The sequence below is a fragment of the Girardinichthys multiradiatus genome, chromosome 22, assembly GCF_021462225.1.
Source record: "Girardinichthys multiradiatus isolate DD_20200921_A chromosome 22, DD_fGirMul_XY1, whole genome shotgun sequence".
Lineage (NCBI taxonomy): Eukaryota > Metazoa > Chordata > Actinopteri > Cyprinodontiformes > Goodeidae > Girardinichthys > Girardinichthys multiradiatus.
The window spans coordinates 18,401,267-18,423,474 of NC_061814.1; the positions used below are offsets into that span (position 1 = coordinate 18,401,267).

The 22,208-nt window shown below is 38.0% G+C and overlaps 1 protein-coding gene across 1 annotated transcript in view; it reads left to right on the forward strand.

Annotated features, from left to right (window-relative positions):
• ryr2b (ryanodine receptor 2b (cardiac)) overlaps nucleotides 1–22,208 on the forward strand; it is a 102,342-nt gene that overhangs the window by 15,909 nt on the left and 64,225 nt on the right. The window contains exons 18-44 of the mRNA XM_047352549.1: nucleotides 46–287; nucleotides 1,735–1,927; nucleotides 2,124–2,343; nucleotides 4,596–4,700; nucleotides 4,799–4,902; nucleotides 5,035–5,118; nucleotides 5,280–5,439; nucleotides 6,658–6,805; nucleotides 7,081–7,289; nucleotides 10,218–10,392; nucleotides 11,859–12,067; nucleotides 12,261–12,453; nucleotides 12,689–12,821; nucleotides 14,462–14,576; nucleotides 14,865–15,025; nucleotides 15,192–15,351; nucleotides 15,924–16,010; nucleotides 16,130–16,356; nucleotides 16,567–16,780; nucleotides 16,863–17,489; nucleotides 18,945–19,145; nucleotides 20,495–20,606; nucleotides 20,728–20,868; nucleotides 21,121–21,397; nucleotides 21,485–21,599; nucleotides 21,708–21,840; nucleotides 21,955–22,058. Coding sequence (XP_047208505.1) covers nucleotides 46–287; nucleotides 1,735–1,927; nucleotides 2,124–2,343; nucleotides 4,596–4,700; nucleotides 4,799–4,902; nucleotides 5,035–5,118; nucleotides 5,280–5,439; nucleotides 6,658–6,805; nucleotides 7,081–7,289; nucleotides 10,218–10,392; nucleotides 11,859–12,067; nucleotides 12,261–12,453; nucleotides 12,689–12,821; nucleotides 14,462–14,576; nucleotides 14,865–15,025; nucleotides 15,192–15,351; nucleotides 15,924–16,010; nucleotides 16,130–16,356; nucleotides 16,567–16,780; nucleotides 16,863–17,489; nucleotides 18,945–19,145; nucleotides 20,495–20,606; nucleotides 20,728–20,868; nucleotides 21,121–21,397; nucleotides 21,485–21,599; nucleotides 21,708–21,840; nucleotides 21,955–22,058 — 4,849 coding nt within the window. The remainder of the gene's footprint in view (nucleotides 1–45; nucleotides 288–1,734; nucleotides 1,928–2,123; nucleotides 2,344–4,595; nucleotides 4,701–4,798; nucleotides 4,903–5,034; nucleotides 5,119–5,279; nucleotides 5,440–6,657; nucleotides 6,806–7,080; nucleotides 7,290–10,217; nucleotides 10,393–11,858; nucleotides 12,068–12,260; nucleotides 12,454–12,688; nucleotides 12,822–14,461; nucleotides 14,577–14,864; nucleotides 15,026–15,191; nucleotides 15,352–15,923; nucleotides 16,011–16,129; nucleotides 16,357–16,566; nucleotides 16,781–16,862; nucleotides 17,490–18,944; nucleotides 19,146–20,494; nucleotides 20,607–20,727; nucleotides 20,869–21,120; nucleotides 21,398–21,484; nucleotides 21,600–21,707; nucleotides 21,841–21,954; nucleotides 22,059–22,208) is intronic.

The window sequence follows — 22,208 nt, forward strand, 5'->3', positions numbered from 1 at the left end:
CAGTGAAGGAATACTCATTACTCTTTTGTTTCCTTTTTATCACAGCATGAGGCCAAACATCTTCCTGGCCGTGGGAGAGGGCTCAGCTCAGCATCGGAAGTGGTACTACGAGTTGGTCGTTGATCACGTTGACCCGTTTCTCACAGCTGAACCGACACACCTGCGTGTTGGCTGGGCCTTCACCAAAGGCTATATGCTCAGGCCCACAGGAGGAGAAGGATGGGGGGGCAATGGAGTAGGAGATGACCTCTACTCGTTTGGCTTTGATGGGCTACACCTGTGGTCAGGTGAGGAGGAGATCAAACAAGGGACAAAAGTCTTTATGATACATTTGCGGGGAATTGCATAACTTTAGCATGGTTTTGTAATCCCAATTTAGAGTTAAGATTACTGTAGTAAGACTAGAAACTTCTGATCAATTTAGTTTTTCCTGAAAGTTTTATTTTGTGTGTATCTCAGTAGACTAGAATATCATTTGAAAGTTGATTTACTTTAGTAATTAAGTTAAAAGAATGAAATTCATAAATTGCTTCGCCTCACAGAGAAGGCTGTTTTTCATGTTTAAATTTGCTTTCATACTATCTGGGATCTGGATTTTTTAATAACATACTAAATTTACTTTAACTTGCAAAGAGTACTTAATACCTCTAAGCATCAATACAGTCTTTTTCCCTTTAGTCTAGGCAAGACACTTCTAACATTGTTAGTGGTTCAGATGTGGCTTAACACAATGAATGTGACAGTTCTAGCCCAGGTCCTGTGTCCTGTCTGGTGGCTCTTGAGGCACTGACTCCAGCTGCAGTCCACGTTTTGTGAATTTCCCCTCAGACTCTTAAATGGTCTTTGCTTCACAGTTGTCTAGACACAGGTTTCCCTGTTACTTAGACTTTTTTTCTACCAGACCTTTTCCTTCCAGTCAACTTTACATTAATATTCTTACAGCACCCGATACTGCACTCTGTACCCACCTTTTGTGGTTTACCCTCATTTTGGAGGTGTTAATGTCTGTCTGCTGGACCACTTTCCAGTCAGCAGTCTGATTGTGTATACCAAAAATGGTCATGACATGACATTTATCTAACAAAAATCCATTTTCAAAGATCTTATGCAATTTTCAAATTTTCAGAAACTTTTTATTTTGGGTTTTCTTTAGCTGGAACCCAATATCATCTAAATAAACAGAAAAAAACAAAACATTTGAAACATATTACTGTACTCAATTAACTTATGTAAGTTTCACTTTTTAAACTGAATTACTGAAATAATTACCTTTTTAATGACATTCTAATTTATGGAGTTGCACATATAAATCCTAGAATGCAGATGAGGTATAAATGAACAGAAAATGTTAGATTTCAGGATTTCCTAACAAGAAGTGAAACACTTTCCAAAGTGGTAATTGTTAAATTTTTAATGCTAGATGCCTCACTGTGAGAAATTAGAAGTGATTCGAGTAAATTAGGATTCTGAGTACAACTGTGAGGTTTATTCAGAAATGAGGTTTGTTTATGAAACATAATTTGGTCAGGAAATTGAAACTGTGGTGTACTAATGTTCACTGCAAATTCTCATTAATGCTAATGGCACATTAATGGTGTTGCATTTTTAATAAACTGATGTTCTACGTGTCTATATCAGGAGTATGAGAGAAATGCTACATCTTAATTAGCATTTATTTTTTAATCTGGTAATCACTTTTCAATGCAGCTTATTCCTGCCTCTCCTAAATTTCAGGTTGTGTGGGTCGTAAAGTAAGTTCCCCCTTCCCCCACCTGCTGAAAGACAATGATGTAGTTAGTTGCTGTCTCGATCTTATGGTTCCATGCATATCCTTCCGAGTCAACGGTCTGCCGGTGCAAGGCATGTTTGAGAACTTCAGTGCTAATGGACTTCTGTATCCTGTGGTCAGCTTCTCAGCTGGAGTCAGGTCAGCAGTGTTAAAATCCTTTAACTCCTTGCCTGCATTTTGGTTTTAGTTAACATTATGTGTTTTCACTTTGTTTTCATTTTAGCATTCTTCCTTTATAATAATAACAAATAATTTTAAACCTACTTGTAATAAGACATATTTTTGTTTTCTTGAAAACCATAACTGCCTTTTTCGTCCTTTCCCTGAAAATCAGAGTTCGTTTTCTGTTTGGAGGGGGACACGGGGAGTTTCGCTTCCTGCCCCCACCAGGCTATGCTTCATGCTCTGAGGCTCTTCTCCCAAAAGTCAAACTGAAAGTAGAGCCGTGTCAGAAATACATCTCGGACTGTGAAGAGGGGAAAAAGGAGCTCACTGGCCCCTCAGTGCCAGTCACTCCAGTTACTTTCACCCCCACACTAGTAGACATAAGCAAGGTACATTTCAGCACCCACAAGCAGATGTATATCCAGATAAAGCCATAGTTTGCATGTTTTTTTAGTAAAAATGTCATATAAAAAAATAATATTCACACCTAATGTGAAATTGCTAATTTGTGCAGACAGACAGAGCTGGACCATGGGGTTTAACAATACATTTGAGCAGTTCTTTTTTAAGGTGGACTAATTGTATGACATACAACTTCAGCAGTAACTTTTACTTTCAAGGATTGGGTGAATATGTACAGATTTATGTTGGACTTTCCTAAATCCACAGAGGGTCAAAATTATACGTACAGGTTCAAATATATTGAAACACAACTTGCAACCCAATCACATTCTTTGTGTCTTCATCAACAATGTTGTGGCGCAATTCTGGCTGGATATTTGACCTCTCTTCTTATAAGAAAGGGTAGGGTGCATTTTAATTGATTATCCTGGCTTTTAAGCATAGCCCCTAACCTTTGAGGATAATTTAGATCAAAGCAGGTACAAATTTAAGTCATGTGGATTTTGAAGCAAGCACCTTTCAGTCTGTGTTGATGTTAAACTGGCTTCAATGTGAACAGTGACAGTGGTGTCCCAGCATCTTCGGGAATGAACGTGGTCCATGCCAGAAAACCCGTTTAAAGGATTAAATCTGTTTCCGATTAGTACAGTGTTCAAATATCCACCTAGGATTATGCAACGACCTTGTAAAAAAGAACCAGTTAAAGGAGATTTATAGAAAGGTTGGAGGGAATATATGTACAGGGTTTGGACAATGAAACTGAAACACCTGGTTTTAGACCACAATAATTTATTAGTATGGTGTAGGGCCTCCTTTTGCGGCCAGTACAGCGTCAATTCGTCTTGGGAATGACATATTCAAGTCCTGCACAGTGGTCAGAGGGATTTTAAACCATTGTTCTTGCAGGATAGTGGCCAGGTCACTACGTGATACTGGTGGAGGAAAACGTTTCCTGACTCGCTCCTCCAAAACACCCCAAAGTGGCTCAATAATATTTAGATCTGGTGACTGTGCAGGCCATGGGAGATGTTCAACTTCACTTTCATGTTCATCAAACCAATCTTTCACCAGTCTTGCTGTGTGTATGGGTGCATTGTCATCCTGATACACGGCACCGCCTTCAGGATACAATGTTTGAACCGTTGGATGCACATGATCCTCAGGAATGGTTCGGTAGTCCTTGGCAGTGACGCGCCCATCTAGCACAAGTATTGGGCCAAGGGAATGCCATGACATGGCAGCCCAAACCATCCCTGATCCACCCCCATGCTTCACTCTGGGCATGCAACAGTCTGGGTGGTACGCTTCTTTGGGGCTTCTCCACACCGTAACTCTCCTGGATGTGGGGAAAACAGTAAAGGTGGACTCATCAGAGAGCAATACATGTTTCACATTGTCCACAGCCCAAGATTTGCACTCCTTGCACCATTGAAACCGACGTTTGGCATTGGCATGAGTGACCAAAGGTTTGACTATAGCAGCCCGGCCGTGTATATTGACCCTGTGGAGCTCCTGATGGACAGTTCTGGTGGAAACAGGAGAGTTGAGGTGCACATTTAATTCTGCCGTGATTTGGGCAGCCGTGGTTTTGTTTTTTGGATACAATCCGGGTTAGCACCTGAACATCCCTTTCAGAAATCTTCCTCTTGCGTCCACAGTTAATCCTGTTGGATGTGGTTCGTCCTTCTTGGTGGTATGCTGGCATTACCCTGGATATCGTGGCTCTTGATACGTCACAAAGACTTGCTGTCTTGGTCACAGATGCGCCAGCAAGACGTGCACCAACAATTTGTCCTCTTTTGAACTCTGGTATGTCACCCATAATGTTGTGTGCATTTCAATATTTTGAGCAAAACTGTGCTCTTACCCTGCTAATTGAACCTTAACACTCTGCTCTTACTGGTGCAATGTGCAATCAATGAAGACTGGCTACCAGGCTGGTCCAATTTAGCCATGAAACCTCCCACACTAAAATGACAGGTGTTTCAGTTTCATTGTCCAACCCCTGTACATATTTGAAGCTGAATATGTAATATCTACCCTGTATGGAATCAATTAAATTCACAATGTTTTAAAAAAAATTTAAGTCATATTTTTTATTATTAGTTTAGCCTCAAAAAGGACCGTTCAAATAGCTTATTAAAAGCCTGGGATTGATTTGGCATTTATGCCCAGGACAAGTGTATGTGAATTTCTGAATTCTTCTGCAATACTGCATTGACAGACATTGCGTTTATAGGTTGCATTACCTCCACAACTTGAAGACATCCGAGAAAAAATGGCAGAAAATTTACATGAGCTCTGGGTAAAGAACAGAATTGACTTCGGTTGGACAAATGGACCAGTAAGAAAAGTAGTTTTTAGAGTTTAATTAATTAGTCTTTGTGCTTCAGTTCTGTTTGTAGAATGAAAAAAAAAAAAACAGCTGTTTTTATTAATCAGGTAAAAGATGAAGGTAAGCAACACGACCCTTGTCTAGTGGAGTTCTCCAAGCTTCCAGAGCAGGAGAGACACCAGAACCTCCAGATGGCTGAGGACACACTTAAGTGAGCTGCAACAAATGAAACATAATATTATGAACTAAAGCTAAATCAAAGCCTCGCTGAGATTTATCATTGAAATTTTAAATTAAGAATTTGGGCCTGCTCTATTTCTGTGTTTCTGTTCTTAAATTGAAGGACCCTGCTTGCCCTTGGTTTCCACATTGCTTTAGCAGATGACCAGGCTGAGGAACGTATAAAATACATGAGACTACACACAAAGTAATCATTTCAATGTTGTCTTTCATTGTATTTTGAAAGGGACTTACAATATTCTGGTGTCATAACAGTGGAATTAGATTTTTTATAAAACAAGTCTTGATGAAAAATCTTTTTAGATGTGATCTTGATAAACAAATGTTTTTTTTCCTCTATCATTTCAGGTACGAGCTGCCCTGTGGCTACAGGCCTACACCAATAGATTTAAGCCAAATTATTCTCAGTTCAGCAGATGAGGATGTGGTTGCCTTGTTGGCAGAAAATCAACATAATGTATGGGCCAGAGAGCGTATAAAACAGGGATGGACCTATGGATCTCAGCAGGTGTTCTTTTGTGTGGTCTTTTTGCACTGGTTGTATACTGGTTCATCTCAACAGATTATAATGCCATAAAAAATTATATATTTCACAAATTCTATTCAAAAAGTCAAAATCATATTAAAGATAATCATTACATACAGAGGGATATATAGTATTTTAGGGTTAATTTCAGTTGACAATGATGATTATGACTTTCAGCTAATAAAAGTCAAGGGTTCAGTTTCGCAATAAATTGCAAAATTGCATAAGACCAACAAAAAATATTAATAAAGAAATGTAATCAAATGAAGAAGAATATCTATGTACTGTAAAGTATATGCAATGCACTGTCCAGGCTCCTTTAACACATATTACTGTGTCAGTGAGGTCTACGTACATCTGCAGCGTTTCCTCTTGATAAAACCCACAGATTCTCTGTGGGTTTTAGTTTAGTTTTGACACTTGATTCATTACGCAAGACTTCAGTGACACCATGCTTGAGCAGGACATCTATTGATCAATAAAATGAAATGCATTTGAGACATGATGATCAGCACTAAAGAGCGATATCTTACTCTGACACACTCATGCTTACACGTTAAAATTATTTACCTGGCAACCATTGGAATATTGTAGAACCAATTAGATGGTTTGTATAAAATACAAAGCAGTTGAGTACTTCAGACACCACCCAGGTGCTTCAAACCACACACTTATGCACTGTTTTCTGACAGATTTTTTTCTTTCACGTAACTTTCCAATAATACACATTGATACAGCACTCTAACAGCTAGCTTCTTTGACTTTCAAATCAGCAGTCTTCCCTATGATTTTGTAGGCCATAGCATACTGTACCATTTGTGTTTTAAAAATACAAGTAGTCCAGTCTGAGAAACAATTCTGGGTTTTCATCAGTTGTAACCAATAAAATGAACAGAAACTAACTCTTGAAACATACAGTGTCACCTGGCGTGTTTTGAACAATAGTTTTACTTTTTGAATTATTTACTAAAATAAATGTATTTTTCAATGATATTATAATTTCAATGATTACTGTTCTGCAGCGAAACAAGTATAATTTAAAGTTTAAAGTGTGTTTTTATTAAACTCAGATTGTTATGTTAAAAGGATTTCAAGCAAGTCTGTGCAAAGAAGGTATGCATTTTCTCAAGGCTAACATTCTCAAAGATTTTTAGACAACGTTTAGTTACCTGTTTTGTTCTTTCAAATTTGTATTTTCAGGATACAAAAGGGAAGCGGAGCCCTCACCTCGTGCCTTACAGCCTTGTTGATGAAAGGATGAGGAAAGCAAACATAGAGAGTGTGAGAGAGGACATCTGTATCCTGCTGGCATTTGGCTACAGCCTAGAGTCCCAAAGCCAGGAACAGAGTATGAATCAAAGCCCTATTGTTTATCTTGAATGTTTTAGTTTTATTTATTGCACTGCTGTCTATTGTAGACTTCATAAACAATATAGGTGTTGTCAAGGAATAGTTAACTTATAATACCAAATAAAAACTATAAGTTTGAATTTTTAAACTAGGGTTTATTGCTGTGCCATCTGTCAGGGTTAATCTATCTATTTATCTGCAAAAAAACCCAAAAAACAAGAGATTTTTATTTTTTGAGATAACCACATTTGCTCTGTTTATTTTGACTGACAGCTGCTCTATCAAAGCCATGCCTCTTTTCTGTGGAGAAGAGCAGAGTGCTCAGACCAGATAAATCCTATGCGGTGACCATGGGGAAGTGGTATTTTGAATTTGAAGTAGTGACAGCCGGGAATATGAAAGTGGGCTGGGCCCGACCAGGCTGTACTCCAGATAAAGAGCTCGGCTCAGATGACCAGGCTTATGTCTTTGATGGATTTGAGGTGAGGCATTCCAGGTTAACAACGTGTGATTTTTCCAAAGAAACCAAAATCCCATCCGGAAAACACATACTGTGGACTTTGATGTGTCTTGTTTTTTAATCTAATATATGTTTAATGTAAGAACTTGTTCAAGGTTTACCTTTTCTTTCAGTTTTTAAAAATACTTGCACAGCATTAACAAACTATTTATCTGATCTCTAGTAAACACCTGTTTTTCAATCTCGTTTGATTTGTGCAAACATCAGTAATTAGATATGTTTTCCCTTAATGCTCACAAACTAATTTGACAAAATCATTTGCTTTCATATTTCAAGGCTGTTTGTGCTGATTGAATGCAAGCCTCCCTTAAAGAGATACTCTATGTTTTCAAATTATGATCAACAAGACCTTTTATAGCTAAGAAGACCCTGATCTGCAAAGAGTAAAAATCAATGTTATAATTATGTTTATTACTCTTTGGGTGTTGAATTCAGTTTGGTAATTGCTAACCCTTGAGTTATAAATACATGTCAGATCAATCAGTGCCATCCCCATCTTTCACTAGCTTCAATCTAACACAACCTGACATTCAGGTTACAAACATAGCTCTTACCTTGAATTTTCTCACCAGTAAAGGGTTAATGTTTTAGGCACATACCTTCATCTTCTTACTACTTACACATAATCAGAGATAAACAGATTTCCAACATAGGTCTTAAATTCAAAACAAATTACCTTACGCTTTTGTGTTGGATCATTAATTGCTTCTATTGTTATTTTTTATTTATTTATTGTTTTAAGAATTGCATCAGCAGCATTTACTTGTTTCAGAATTTGTGGTTCTGGCTTAGCGATTCATGTCTCTTCAGGCTGTGATAATATTATAAACCTTGTGATGCAAGGATGCAATGAGCCCTGTCGAAACAACTTTATTTCTAGACTTTAAATTTCTAGACTGTTAAAATATAGACAATTAAAATCAAAACCTTCTTGTTCCTATTTCAGCTTCCAGCTCCTTCATTGTGGGAAAACAGTATATTTCATGAAGCTTGGCTTAAACACAAAGCTAGCTGACTACATACTTTTGGAAGGGATTGAAGTCAAGTAACCTTTGTGTAAATGCCCTTAAATTAAATACCACAGCTAAAAAAGTCAATTTAAGATAGAATGGTTTTATTTTACTTGTTTAAGCTTTCAAGTCAATTAAATATAATTTAAGCAAATATATATTATTATTGCAATTTGTATAGTTATAGGTCTTTAATTAAAACCACAATAGTAATAAAAAGTATTAAAGGTTTACACCACTGCTTAACCCACATGGTTTTAATTACGCGTTTGACTTTGTGTTTAATCATTTTAGTCTCAGTGGTTATTTTTGGCATTTACTCCTTTCCCTCAGTACCTCAGCTCCCGGCTCTCCCACAGCTGTTCCTGATCTGGTCAATTAGTCACCTGGTTAACATTCAATTTTCTAAACTACCGCAACATAACAACTCATTGGTTCTCATTCCATTGTCAGATTCTCTGTTACTGCTGTCTGCTGCCAGTCATGTTTTTCTAAGTTGTGTCATTAATAAAATCTTTGTTGATCATGCCCCTCCTGGCCTCATCCCTGAATATGGGTCAACAACTTGTCATGTCAGCAATTTACTAATCAAATCTGTGTCCTTTCGTGTAAGCTTAACTACAAAACAAAGCACTCATAGTGCATCATTTCAGTAAATGAGTAGCATGTAATATACCTGGCACTGCGCTGCTCAATTTGTAAAGCAGGTAAGCCATATGTGGAGGCTATAGTCCTTAGCAAAACTGTTCCAGGGTCCACTGCCAACCCCAATCTGTATCTTCTCCCTTATAATCTGCCACCTTTTCTGTCATTTAAATGTGAAATAAAGTCCCACAAAGTAGCAAAAAAGTGAAATCATCCACAATATTCAAAGAAAACCTAAATCAATAAAACTATTCTTAAATTAAAAGCAGATAATCCCAAATTAATAATAATTTATGTGGTGTCTCAACAAAATAAATTGGTTTTAAGTGAATATTTCAATTAGATTGAAACAGTGTTCACTATGTTTCATTTTTGACAGTAATTATCTAACATGTTACATTAAGTATACAAAAGTTATATAATACACACACAAACTAACTATTTAACTTCAGTACTAAACGTTAATTATTTGTATCATTTGTATGGCTGCTGCATTGGCTTTCCATGTTGCTAGTTAATGTTAAACCAGGTGAATATGGAATGTACAAGTGGTGATTATTTGCAAAAATCAATCAAACAAACTTCAATACAGAACACGACAGAGTTCTGAAGATGGTTATTATCCTTGTCACCATTCACTTCAGCGTCAGCATTAGCATTTGCAACCATCATGGCTTGTGCATTGTTATTTATAGGCAGCATAAAATATATAAGATTGAACCCTTTGCAGCAATCCCTTCACCTGACCTTAATCATATTTGACTCTGGCCATTCATCAGAGTAGATGAAAATGCTTTAGAAACCACCTTGGAATCTGTAGTGTTTACTAAAGCCAACAAATCACCCTGACTCTCAATTCTTTGTGTTGGTATTCACAACTGTTCTCGCTGTCTAGTGTCAGTCCTTGAAATTTGGATTTTTACTATGCAGAAATATTTTAAAAGTATTGTTTACAAATTTGTATTTTGTGTCAAATCCTAGAGTGAAAATTCTGAATGTTTTATCCTGATGTGTTCTTACATTTGTTCATTTGCAGAGAAGTAAATGCACCTCAGGCTATTTGCTTTAAATGCTATTTACCTGTTTGTTTACTTTTACAAATGTCGGGATTTCTGCTTTTATTTATTACTTTGATCCTTCCCTTTTTCTAGGACTTTGATGTTGTATTTCTGAATGTCTATACCTGCTCAAATAATAAAAAGTCTTATTATTTCTTCCAATGCTGTTGCTTTCAGGCTCAGTGGTGCCATCAGGGTTGTGAGCCCTTGGGACGTCCCTGGCTCAGAGGCGATGTGGTGGGTTGCTTGGTGGACATGTTTGAAGGCACCATGATGGTCACACTCAATGGAGAGCTGCTGTTTAATGACAGAGGATCAGAGCTGGCTGCCAAGGATTTGGATATAAGAGATGGTGTGGAAAACTCCCTTGCTGGAGTTTGTATACTGAACACCGATATTGTCTATGGAGAAAATATAGATTATCTGCTGGTAAAAAGTATTTGCCCCCTTACAGGTCCCTTCTTTTTTGCTTTTTTGTTACACTTTTTCCGATCATCAGACACATTTTGATGTTTGGAAAAGATAAACTGAGAAAGTGCAGGTTAAATTATGATTCAAATGATAATTTCATTTATTCAATGGAAAAAAGCTAACAACCAATCTGGTCTTATGTTAAATACCTAATAACTGGTTGTTTCAGCAAGAGCTGGCTATAGGCTTTTGCAGTAACTGGTAATGAGCCATTTACATTATTGTGGATATTTTGGCCCACTCTTCTTTGTAGAATTGTTTTAATTCATCCACATTGGAGAGATTGTCTGTTTAAGGACATGCCAAAGTATCTTGATTAGATTTAAGTTCAGGGCTTTGACTAGACCACACCAAAATCGTCCGTTCAGTGCCTATTCAGAGGTGTTGTTGGTAAGTGTGCTTTTGGCCATCATGGAGCAGCATAACCCAAGTTTGCTTGACCTTATGGTCAGAAACTGATGACCTGCAATTCTCCTTCAGGATTTTCTGGTTCAGAGCACAATTAAGGGTTTCTATCATTTATGGCTGTCATGTTCAAGCTTTGCCTTTTGACCCACCTCCAGAACACCACTCAAAGATGGAACTCGCAAATGACTTCCAGGTGGTTTTGATCTTGAAACTCTCCTTTGGAGGATATGTTTGACCACACACGTTCTGTTTCTTGTATGTAAAGCCTGCACTGCCTCAGATGTTGTTCTGGGTTATTTTGTGACCTTCTGATGGAGTTGTTGATCCGGTCTTAAAATAACTTTGGTACCCTGGCTATTTCCGTGATAATTCATCACTATTTTCTCCATTTCTGCATAATGGCTCTCACTGTGGTTGGTTGGATATCCAAAGCCTTAGAAATGGCTTTGTTACAATTTACAATTGTTCAATTGTTCATCAACTTTGTGTCTACTATGTCCTAGAATTTCTTTAGCTTGAGGTGTTACTTTCTGAGATCTTTTAGCCTACCTCCTGTTGTCAGACAGGTGCTACTTAAGTGAGTTCTTGATTCTACAGTTCTAGCAGTAATCAGGCTTAGGTGTGGCTTGTTACATTTAATTGAAAAAAGTTTTTTTTCTATCACAGTTTATTCCGGATTTAACACGAGGGCAGTAACATTTTAAACAAGGACAGTGTACTTTGTATAAATTTTCCCTTGTTAAATGAAATCATCATTTGAAAATTTAATTCAAGTGTCACATAAAAAAGAAAGAACTGAGGAAATCTGTTAGAGAGTAAACACCACTGTACACAGCACTGTAAATGTTTTAATTCTTGCCTATCTTTCCTATTTTGATGAAGTCCACTCTTGAATAGACATGACTGAATGAAGATTTTTTTTAATCTGTTTTGTTTTAGGCCTGTTGCCTGTGGTCAGTGTTGGCATGAACCAGGTGGGGAGGCTAAATCTCGGCCGCCAGGTGAAATCTCTGCAGTACTTTAATGTGTGTGGTCAGCAAGAGGGTTATAAACCTTTTGCTTTCAATATGACCAGAGACCCATCTCTGTGGATGAGTTGGAAACTGCCCCAGTTTACTTCCATACTGCCTGATGATCACAACCTGCAGGTTAGTGCAATAGTGGAGGCATCCATTTTCACAGCAGCTTAGTTGCTATGCCTTTTCAAGGACATTGGTATCGTACAATAACTTTTGGATAGTTAATATGCAGCCATCTTTGGGACCTAGCATTATATATAGTTCTTTTGATGTTTTGATGCACAGCTTTGATCCCAAAAACAATGTGCAAATCTCATTCAAGGTTACTCGGCTCAGAGGCTCAATGGATTCCTTATCCAGCCTGAGGGTCTCTCAGCGGTTGTTGGCGCAACATGGTGGAGGGAGCGAGATGGGCTTTTACCGGCTCAGCATGCCCATTGAATGCGCTGCCACTTTGAGAAGCCCTGCAGAGGGGGTGCTTCTAGTCCCCTCTAGCTCTCTAACTCCAAGTTCAGGTTTGGATGCATTGCTCAGACAGAGGACGTACACAGATAATATTGAATCTAATGTAACACATAAAAACCAGTGACCCATTGGGTGAAATACTGTAAAGTGTTTATGGGATTCAGCTGCAATTATCCAGATTTATCCCCTGTCTAGATCACTGATATTGTGCCATTATGACCTTGATGGATTGTTCTACTTCAGCTCCCAAGGGCTGTGCTGTAATTAATGCCTGTTGTCTTTCAGTGAGAAAGGAGCTGGAGGACACAGACTCTGACTTTGAGGTTCTGATGAAGTCAGCACACAGCTTTGCTGGCTCAAGAGATGAGCTCAACCACAAGGATCACAGTCATGACAAAACATCTAAATTGAAACAGCGGTAAGTGATGGAGAATCTAAAACTAATAAAACATAGTGAAATCTGAAATATTAGAAACACAATTTCAGTTCAGTTAATTTGTACTCAGTTAATTTATCTAATGTCCAGTAGAACTTAACTCACTATGACTAGCCATTTACTGCGACAGGCTGAAAGTTAAGAGGACAGGAAGGAAAGATGAAAAAACCAAAGGACTGGTCCAGGATTACCTTTTGTGGGAAAGAAAAATGAGTATACGTATTGGGAGCAATAGCTTTTTGAGTAGCTTCGCTCAAGAAAGAAACACAGCTAAACAAAAGAGGATCTAAGCCAGGTGAACCTTTTCTGTGAGAGAAAACAAGTACATACAGTTAATGGCAGCAATAGCTTTATCAGTAGTTCCATTCAAGAAAGGGGAACAGCTAAGGAAAGAACCATGGAGCTAAAAACACTTTCTAATGGAAAGAAAAGAAGAGAATAAATTATAGAAAATTATTGCCATCAATAATGATTAGGAAAGAGACACAGTAAAATACAGCAGAACTGTGCCTGGTGCCCTTTCTATAGAAAAAAAAGACGCTACATAGAGTTAATGATGGGAGAGAGATGCAGGTAAACATACACTAGAAAAACTGACAGCCCCCTGAAGTTAAATGCACTTATTTTATCTCTTAACCTCCACTTGTTGTAATGACTTTTTTTTACACAGAGCGTAAGTGTACACAGAGTATGTGTTTTCTGATGTTTAACATAGTTGTAAACTGTCCTGATTGTTCTTGAGTTTGTCAGTGTCATAGACCATGCAAATCTGAAAGATTACTTTACTCATAGTTTTAAGGCAGCTTTTGAACTGTCAATTCCAAGTTAAGAGATATAAAATTTAAGATGAAATTACAGAGTAGAATCGTGGGGCCAGAACTAATTTCGTCAGGCAAGGAAAAACTAAATAGCAGCAATAGCTCTGTCAATTATTCCATACAGGACAGAGACACAGGTAAATACAGAAAGACTGGGACACGTGTATCTTCTGTGGAGAAAAAGAGAGAGTACAATGTTCATTCTTTCATCTGCTATACCGCTTATTCCATAGTGGGTCACAGGGGAGCTGGTGCCTGTCTCCAGCAGTCTACGGGTGAGAGGCAGGATACATCCTGGACAAGTTGCCAATCCATCGCAGGGGAGAGTACAATGTTAATAGCAGCAAATATGCATAAATGATAAATATGCTAAATGATCAAGCAGTCCTTTTTAACTGTTTCTCTCCATTTATGCATATTTGCTGCTAGAGTACAATGTTAATAGCAGCAAAAATGTGTAAATGGAGAGAAACAGTTAAAAAAGACTGCTAGATTATTTAGTGATCAAGTCCTTTTGCAGCTTAAGCCTACCATAACTCAAGAAGACCTAAGTCACTCTATAAATGTATGCATATGCATGTATTTAATATGCATGACATAAATGTTTATTTAGGCAGGATGATAATGTTTCTCTGCTTTCAAACCATTTCTGTGTCTGCTGTGTGATAACGATAACAACAGCAACCTGGTAATAAATTTGCAGATTGAATAGAAGAGAAAATTAAAAAATTGAATGCAGTCAAAGAAACAATGGTGGGAAACAGACACCATGCATAACAACATTCACATTCTGTTATCTGTAAGGTTCATGATGAAAAGGACTAAACCAGGCTTAATCAGCTGCAACTCCTCTGCACGGCTTCTAGAAGATGTCATTGTTGAAAAGGATAACTACAATCATCTTATCCAGAGCTCCAGAGTAAGATTTGCTCATTATCACATTTCATCACAACCACTTTATTACACAACACATGGATAGTGCTAATTCAAATTTTCTTAGTTTTTTGTAGTGTGCCATTTCTGAAAATATTGCATTGTCAATCTTTTCATCTTAGAGTTGGAAAAATCAAGCAATTTGTTTTACAAAGCTTGTGCACTTGCGGTATGCTGTGGTTCTTTGCCAATTACCAGCCACAATAATACAAAAAAACTCAGAAAGCATTCTTTGAATGTCAAACCGAGACACTAAATGACCTATTTGTTTTAGTATTATTATGCAGTGAGGGTTCTTCCTGGCCAGGAGCCATTCAACGTGTGGATAGGCTGGGTGACCTCTGATTTTCATCAGCATGACACAACGTTTGACACGGACAACGTGGGCACAGTGACTGTCAACCTTGGAGACGAGAGTGGCAAAGTTCAAGAAAGGTTAATGTGCACAAAGACAGTTGCATATTTTTGTGAATACATATGAGTTGTGTCCTTACTTGCTCTTGTCAGATTAAAATCTGCCCAGTTGAATGATCTTAATGTCCTATCTGAAGGTGTTATAATTAAGATGTTGATTTAATGTTTTTCAATCCTTCTGGCACAGTGTGAAGCGATGCAACTGTTTCATGGTTTGCGCTGGAGAGGCAACAGGCCTGTCTCAGAGTCGTCGGAGTGCAGGGTTGGAAATTGGCTGCTTGATTGACTCAGCTACTGGACTGCTCACTTTTACTTCCAATGGCGTTGAAATGTCGACTTTCTTCCAAGTAGGTTGAAAATTGTGGTGTACCTATGTATTCAGCCCCCCTGAGTCAATACTTAGCAAAACCCCATTTTGCTACAACAGGGAGTGACCAGGACGTCACACCGCATTGTATTCTGGGATTGGTGGGGGGAACAGGTCATTTCTGCTAAACAGTAGTCAGTAGGTAGCAAAAAAGAGAACCACAGTTACATAATGAAAATATGGAGAAGAAACTCAAAAGTATGGTTGTATTTATTGTGAGAGAGGCTACAGCCTGTGATCATGAACACATTTAGGTTTAAATGAGATGTATTAACATTGCTCCTAAAGTTTTTAAAAGTCTGTTAACGATCTTCAAATTTGTATTTGTTGTTGTTTGTGTCTTTCCTCTCTGGTTACATGGCGTATACTTATGAACATGAGAACTCAAAACAAGCTATTAAGATAATTCATGGATCCTTTCTATGCACGTTAGTTTGTCTCATTTCAAGTTTAGTCGAGTTTCAGAACACCTGCAGGACATAAAATCAAAAATGTGTTTTCATCATGTCCCAGGCATGTAACTGACAACACACTATTTCCCCCATAAATCAGCTGGAGGCTGGTACCAAGCTGTTTCCGGCTGTTTTTGTCAAGCCCACCACCAGCAACATGTTCCAGTTTGAACTGGAAAGCATCAAGGTAATGAAGCTTTATCAATATAAAATGGTAAGATGTGGATTATTGTTAATCATGTAAAACACGATTTGGTAAGTTTAAGTTTGACGAACTTTGCTGATGCACTTTTTGTCTTCTTCTAGAATGTCATGCCCTTGTCATCAGGTATGCTACGCAGTCAGAGAAGGAATCCAAGTCCTCAGTGCCCTCCAAGGTTTCAGGTCCAGCATCTGAAACCTGTTGCATGGACTAGAGTACCAGACAATGGATTAAAGGTGTTTGTAGATCAACCAGATGAGCACCGTGGCTGGAGAGTCCAATGCTTTGACCCCCAACAAGTGATGACCCTTCAGATTCCTGATGAAAACAGGTTAAGAGAAAAAAAAATCATTTTGTGGTCTTGTTTACAGATTTATATAAACATTTCGTGTGTGCCTTTTCAATTATCTTAGATCTTATCTTCTCACAGCAACTAATGATAAATGATTATCCTTCAGATATTCCCGGTAAAGTTTTAATTAGAGTTTAAGGAAGCAAAACTTCTGAAATTGTCCTTAATTAATCTATGACATTTATGTAGGTGTGTTGACATTTTGGAGCTGTCTGAGCATGATGACCTCCTCACTTTTCATCAAAATATCCTCCTGCTCTACTGCTCGCTATGTGCCCTGGGTAACACCAGAGTTTGCCATGCTCTCTGCAGTCACGTTGACCAGTCGCAGCTTCTTTATGCTATTCAGAATCCCCACCTCCCCGGGCCGCTTCGCATGGCATATTATCAGCTGCTTATTCAGGTACCTGCAGTCTGGATAAAAAAAACAAATGGCAGAACAAAAACAACATATTCGTTACCTTTTTATACTTTTTCACCTGTAGGTCTATCTAAGCAGCCACACCACAGCATGCCTCATGATGAACCATGAATACATCATTCCAATGACTGACCAGACTGGAGAAGCCTCATTTTATGTCAGTACTGCCAATGGAGCTCTTGATGGAGGGAATGGTCAAACACCAGAGGACATTCTCAGCACTGAGAGTAGCGCATGCCTTAAACCACAGAAGCATTTTTCATCTCCTTGTTTTGTCAGATGTGATGGGATGGAAGCAGAAGGTGCTGCTGAAGTAGCCTGCACAGACAGCCCAGAAATCCCCCTGGACACACTGAAGAATTTGACAGTGGCCATGCTGACTTCTGGGGTTTTTGCTGTCGGTCAAGCTGTTAGGGATCCTGTAGGAGGCAGTGTTGAACTTTTGCTTGTTCCCCTTTTAAGAATGTTGTACAACCTTTTGGTCATTGGGGTGTTTGGTGATGAAGACCTTGCAAATGTTCTTAAGCTAATTGAACCAAGTATTATCAATAAAAATGTCAAAACGGTTGAAGAGAAGGAAATGGGAACTAAAGATGGTGAACAAAGAGGAAAAATGATCCACACAGAAGAAGATGATACCATTAAACAAGGGCTTCTTCAAATGAAGCTTCCAGAGGCTGTCCAGCTAGAGGTGATTAAAAACTCATTTTATTCTTTCCAGTAGTTATAATTTTGTTTCATCTGATTGTGATGTTGAGTTGCTCTGAGCAGGTAAAACTTGCAATGTCTTGCAAAGGCTAGACATCCCCCTTAAACAGTTTCACATTTTGTCAACTTAAACCTAAAAATCATAATGGATTTTATTAGGATTTCATGTGACAGACCAAATAAACATAGGACAACATTGTGAAGTGGAAAGGAAATAACACAGAATTTCTCCTCAAGTCTAGCTACACATTCTCAATCGGATCCAGGTCTGGACTTTGACAGTGCTGTGTTATGGATATGATCTGAACCAGTGTTTTTCAAACATCCCATAACAAGTACCACCACAAAAATATTAAGTTTGCCAAGTACCACTGCCTAATTTAAACATTAGCACCAAATGATGCAGTGTAATTATGTGTTCCCAGTTTACAGAGAAGTTACGCTTTTCAGGTTTTAGTTTAAAAAAGTGAAAAAAACAAGTGCCAGAAGTTGGAATTTTGAGTGTCAGACTTTTCCCACCAATTCATCCTCAAGTCCAATATTGCTGCCCTGCATCCCAAACTTTGTGATTGCTATAGTAAAAAAACTGGTGGTACTTGTACCCCAGTTGGGAATTATGGATCTAAACCATTCTGCTGTAGCTCCGGCTTTATCTTTATGGTTGTTGTCCTGCTGGTGAATATCTGCCCCAGTCTCAAGTCTTTTACAGCCTCTTACAGATTTTTCTTGGAATTTCATTTAACACCGTATTACCAATTAAATGAACTTGCCTGATTAAACAAACCCTGCAACATGATGCTACCACCACCATATTCATCTCTGGGGATGCTCTGATTAAGTAGTCTAGAGAGATATTTTGTTCAAAGAGTTCTACTTTGAACAGATCAGTGCAACTTCTTTCATATGTTTGCTGTGTCCCCTACATGATTTATGACAAACTGCAGACAGGTTTTCTTATGGCTTTGTTTGAGCTATGATTTCCTTGTCACTTATCTTCCTTAAAGGTTAGATTTGTGGATTACATGACTAATATTTGTCCTGTCAGCAGATTCTGCAGTTGGTCTTCAGGATGCAGTTTGTTTATTCTAAGATTAAATTATGCACAGGTGCACTCTATTTACTAGTTAGATGATTTCCGAAGAACAGTTTGTGCTTTGGATTTTATTTTGCAGTATTAGAGTAAAAGGAGCTAATTACCAGGCCACACTTTTAGGATTTTTATTTGCAAACAAAGTTGAGAGCCATGCTTCACTTCATTTTCCATCCAGTTCACAATTATTCACTGTTATGTAATTAGTGTTGGTTTTTATAAAAAAAAAATTCCAACATATTGAAGTTCATGGTTTTAACATAACAAAATGTGAAAAAAGTTTAAGGGGTATAAGTTTTCTAGTGACTATAACTATTAAGAAACATTCTCCACAATTTCTCTTTTTAGCTCTGTCATCTGCTGTCCTACCTGTGTGACTGCCAGGTGCGACGCAGAGTTGAAGCTGTGGCTGCATTCTCTGGTAACTTTGTCCATCAGCTACAGGAGAACCAGCTGTTTCGTTACACTCAGGTCATGCAGGCACTCAACATGTCTGCAGCACTGACTGCTCGCAAAACCAAGGAGTTCCGGCTTCCTCCTCAAGAGCAGGTTTAATAGACCTAGATAGATGGTTATAGCAGTATCACTGGACTGCAGAGAAACAGCCCATAGGAGATATTTCAGAATTTTACAAGTGAGCTTCTGTTAGAAGGTGATAAGTAGTTACTATCTTAAGTGCAATACATACTTTTCTTGGGGTCTTCATTTAGTATAAATCACGATTAGTTAATATTGGAGTTTAAAGCTAACAGCTGATCTGACAAGGTGAACTTCGTTCATCTTAAAACATCTCTAAACTCAAAAACATTTTAGCAGTTTATGTGAACACTACTTTATGAACCTTTGAAAGATCCTCATGTTTGCATTGGGTGGTTGTTGACACAGAATCCAATGAATAACTATTATATAAATGGAGGTAGGAGGCAGTACACCATCTATTTTCTTCCTGTGTAAACATTTACCAAGAACAGAATATGTAAAGCATTTCCAGTCTGCAAACTGTCAGATAAACGTAGATGTGGTGAATATAGTAGTAGTTCGAGTGATAAATATTTAATTGACTTTTGCACTCTGGGTTGATACTCTGAACAGAAATGCTTTCTGTTTTCCATTGTTACACAAGAAGATCATTGGAGGCACACACCTTCCTGCTTCCATTTCCTATGTAAAAAATCATCGGCTTCTTTATAATTAACCTTCCAATGCAAATCTAACTACGGTTTAAAAATTCATACAATAGTGTTTACTCAAAATGCTAAAATCTGAAACTGTAGTCATTATAATCATTATTTGTGCTATTCTAACCTGCCTTTTAAGAAAACTAATGATGTACGTCCACATAAACTACCAGTCAAAAGTTTGAAAACACCTTCTCATTCAATGGTTTGTCTTTATTTTTATTCCTACCTCTGGGAACTCCTTCAAACCCATTTCAGTTGAGAGAATGCCAAGTGTGTACACAGTAATACACAAAACATAGGGAACTATTTTAAATAATCTAAAATTTAAACATGTTTTGAGTTATTTCACAATTTTGTGTTTGCTACATAATTATATTTACTTTTACTTCATAGTTTTGATGTCTCCACTATGCAGCTACAACGTAGAAAATAATAAAAATGTAAAAAAGCCATTGAATAACAAAGTTGAGTCCCAACTTTTGACTGGTAGAGTCAATAAAGCCTATTCTGCTTCTTGTAAGATGGTAGAAGTTCAGTTTGGTCTAGGTCTACCTTTTAGCTTCAACTTCAACTTCAAGAAATGTATCTATTGCTGGTAAAATAGTAACTGTCACTTCAAGAATTCTGAACTATTCCTTTAAATAAGACATGCTGAGTCATTATGGTTCTCAGTATTATTGTTCATATTTTTAACAAAATGTCTCACCCTGTGAAAAGATCAATTTGCTGCTAAGCTTCAGAGACGATGAACAACAAGAGAACTGTCCATGTCCAGTTGAACTCCAACAGCTCCTACAGGACTTTCATCACCTCCTTAACACACACTGTGGTACTCGCATTGCTGATCTTTCACATATTAGGACATTGGACTATGAAAGCCTCGTAGAGGGCACTTACTCTAATTGTTTCTCAAATCGTTGAAGTTTCCATGAATTTTCTGTCTTATCCAGGCACTCACATAGTTCTGGACTCAGAGGAGGAAGATTGTGCCAACATGTCTTTAAAAGATCGGTTTTTTGGTCGAGTAGCAAGAGCAGTTGGACTTCAAAAGAAACCCACTGAAGAGGACAAGTATAAATCACCCAGTATCAGTAAGTACACCTTATGTTTTAAGATTTTAAAATTTGAGAGACTCTCCTGCTTTACTTAATCAAATATTTGATATTCTGCATTCCAGTTACCTGTCATCTGTTGCAGGCAAAACATGTGTAATGTTTTGAAATATTTGTCTAGAAACTGAAAGATGCTATCTTAGTATCAGTATTAGCTTTTTCAATTTGAATGCCTTAAGGTTCCACTTCCCAGCTTTTATCAACACTCCACACCTCCTGTCATCTCTGCAGAATCCCTCAGAAGGCTGATTTCTGAGACGATGGTGTACTGGGCTCAGGAGAGAGATATAGAAGACCCTAAACTGGTTAGGGCTATCTTCACTTTGCTATACCGTCAGTATCAGGGCCTCGAGGGCCAAATGGAAGGGTCACTCTCAAAGGCATACACTATCAGCCAGTCTTCCGTGGAGGACACCATGGCACTCTTGTCCTCTCTGGGCCAAATCCGTTCTCTCCTGAGTGTTTGCATGGGGAAAGAAGAAGAGAAGCTGATGATCAGAAGGCTAGGGTAGGGAGAGACTTCGTTGTCTCTTGTGATCCATAATTCTCAATATGTGCTCGGCAGTAACTTTTTTGTATATTTATGTATATACAGAGATATCATGAATAATAAAGTTTTCTACCAACATCCCAATTTAATGAGGGCTTTGGGAATGCATGAGACTGTGATGGAGGTGATGGTTAATGTTCTGGGAGACGGAGAGTCTAAGGTGAGCGACTGATAGTCATAATCAGCTGTTGTTTACACATTCTCTCTTATTATTGTAGAAAAAGGTAAGTTAACCCCCCTTTACTCTTCCTAAATGTTCCTGTTTAAGGAGATTAACTTTCCCAAGATGGTAGCCAGCTGCTGTCGATTCCTCTGTTACTTTTGTCGGATCAGTCGTCACAATCAGGGAGCGCTGTTTGACCGCCTCACCTATTTACTAGAAAACAGCAAAGTTGGGCTAGGTATGTTCTGTTTCTAAACTGATTTGTATCAAGACAGACTTAACAGCTTCAACAGGTTAGGTTTTTAGTAAATTCAATTGTTAAATATAAATTGTCTCTTCTTTGTCTCTTCAGCTTCACCGTCCATGCGTGGCTCCACTCCTCTTGATGTGGCAGCAGCCTCTGTTATGGATAATAATGAGCTGGCATTATCACTAAAGGAACCTGATCTAGAAAAGGTCCAATAATATCATTTAGTTGAACTCTTAGAGAAAACAGCGCATTTTGAGCTTTTTGTTACGTGTGTTTTGTTGTTTTTTAGTTTGTGAGGGATTTTGTGAAATACCACAACAAAAAGTAAACAAAAGCCTGCTATTTCTAATATTATA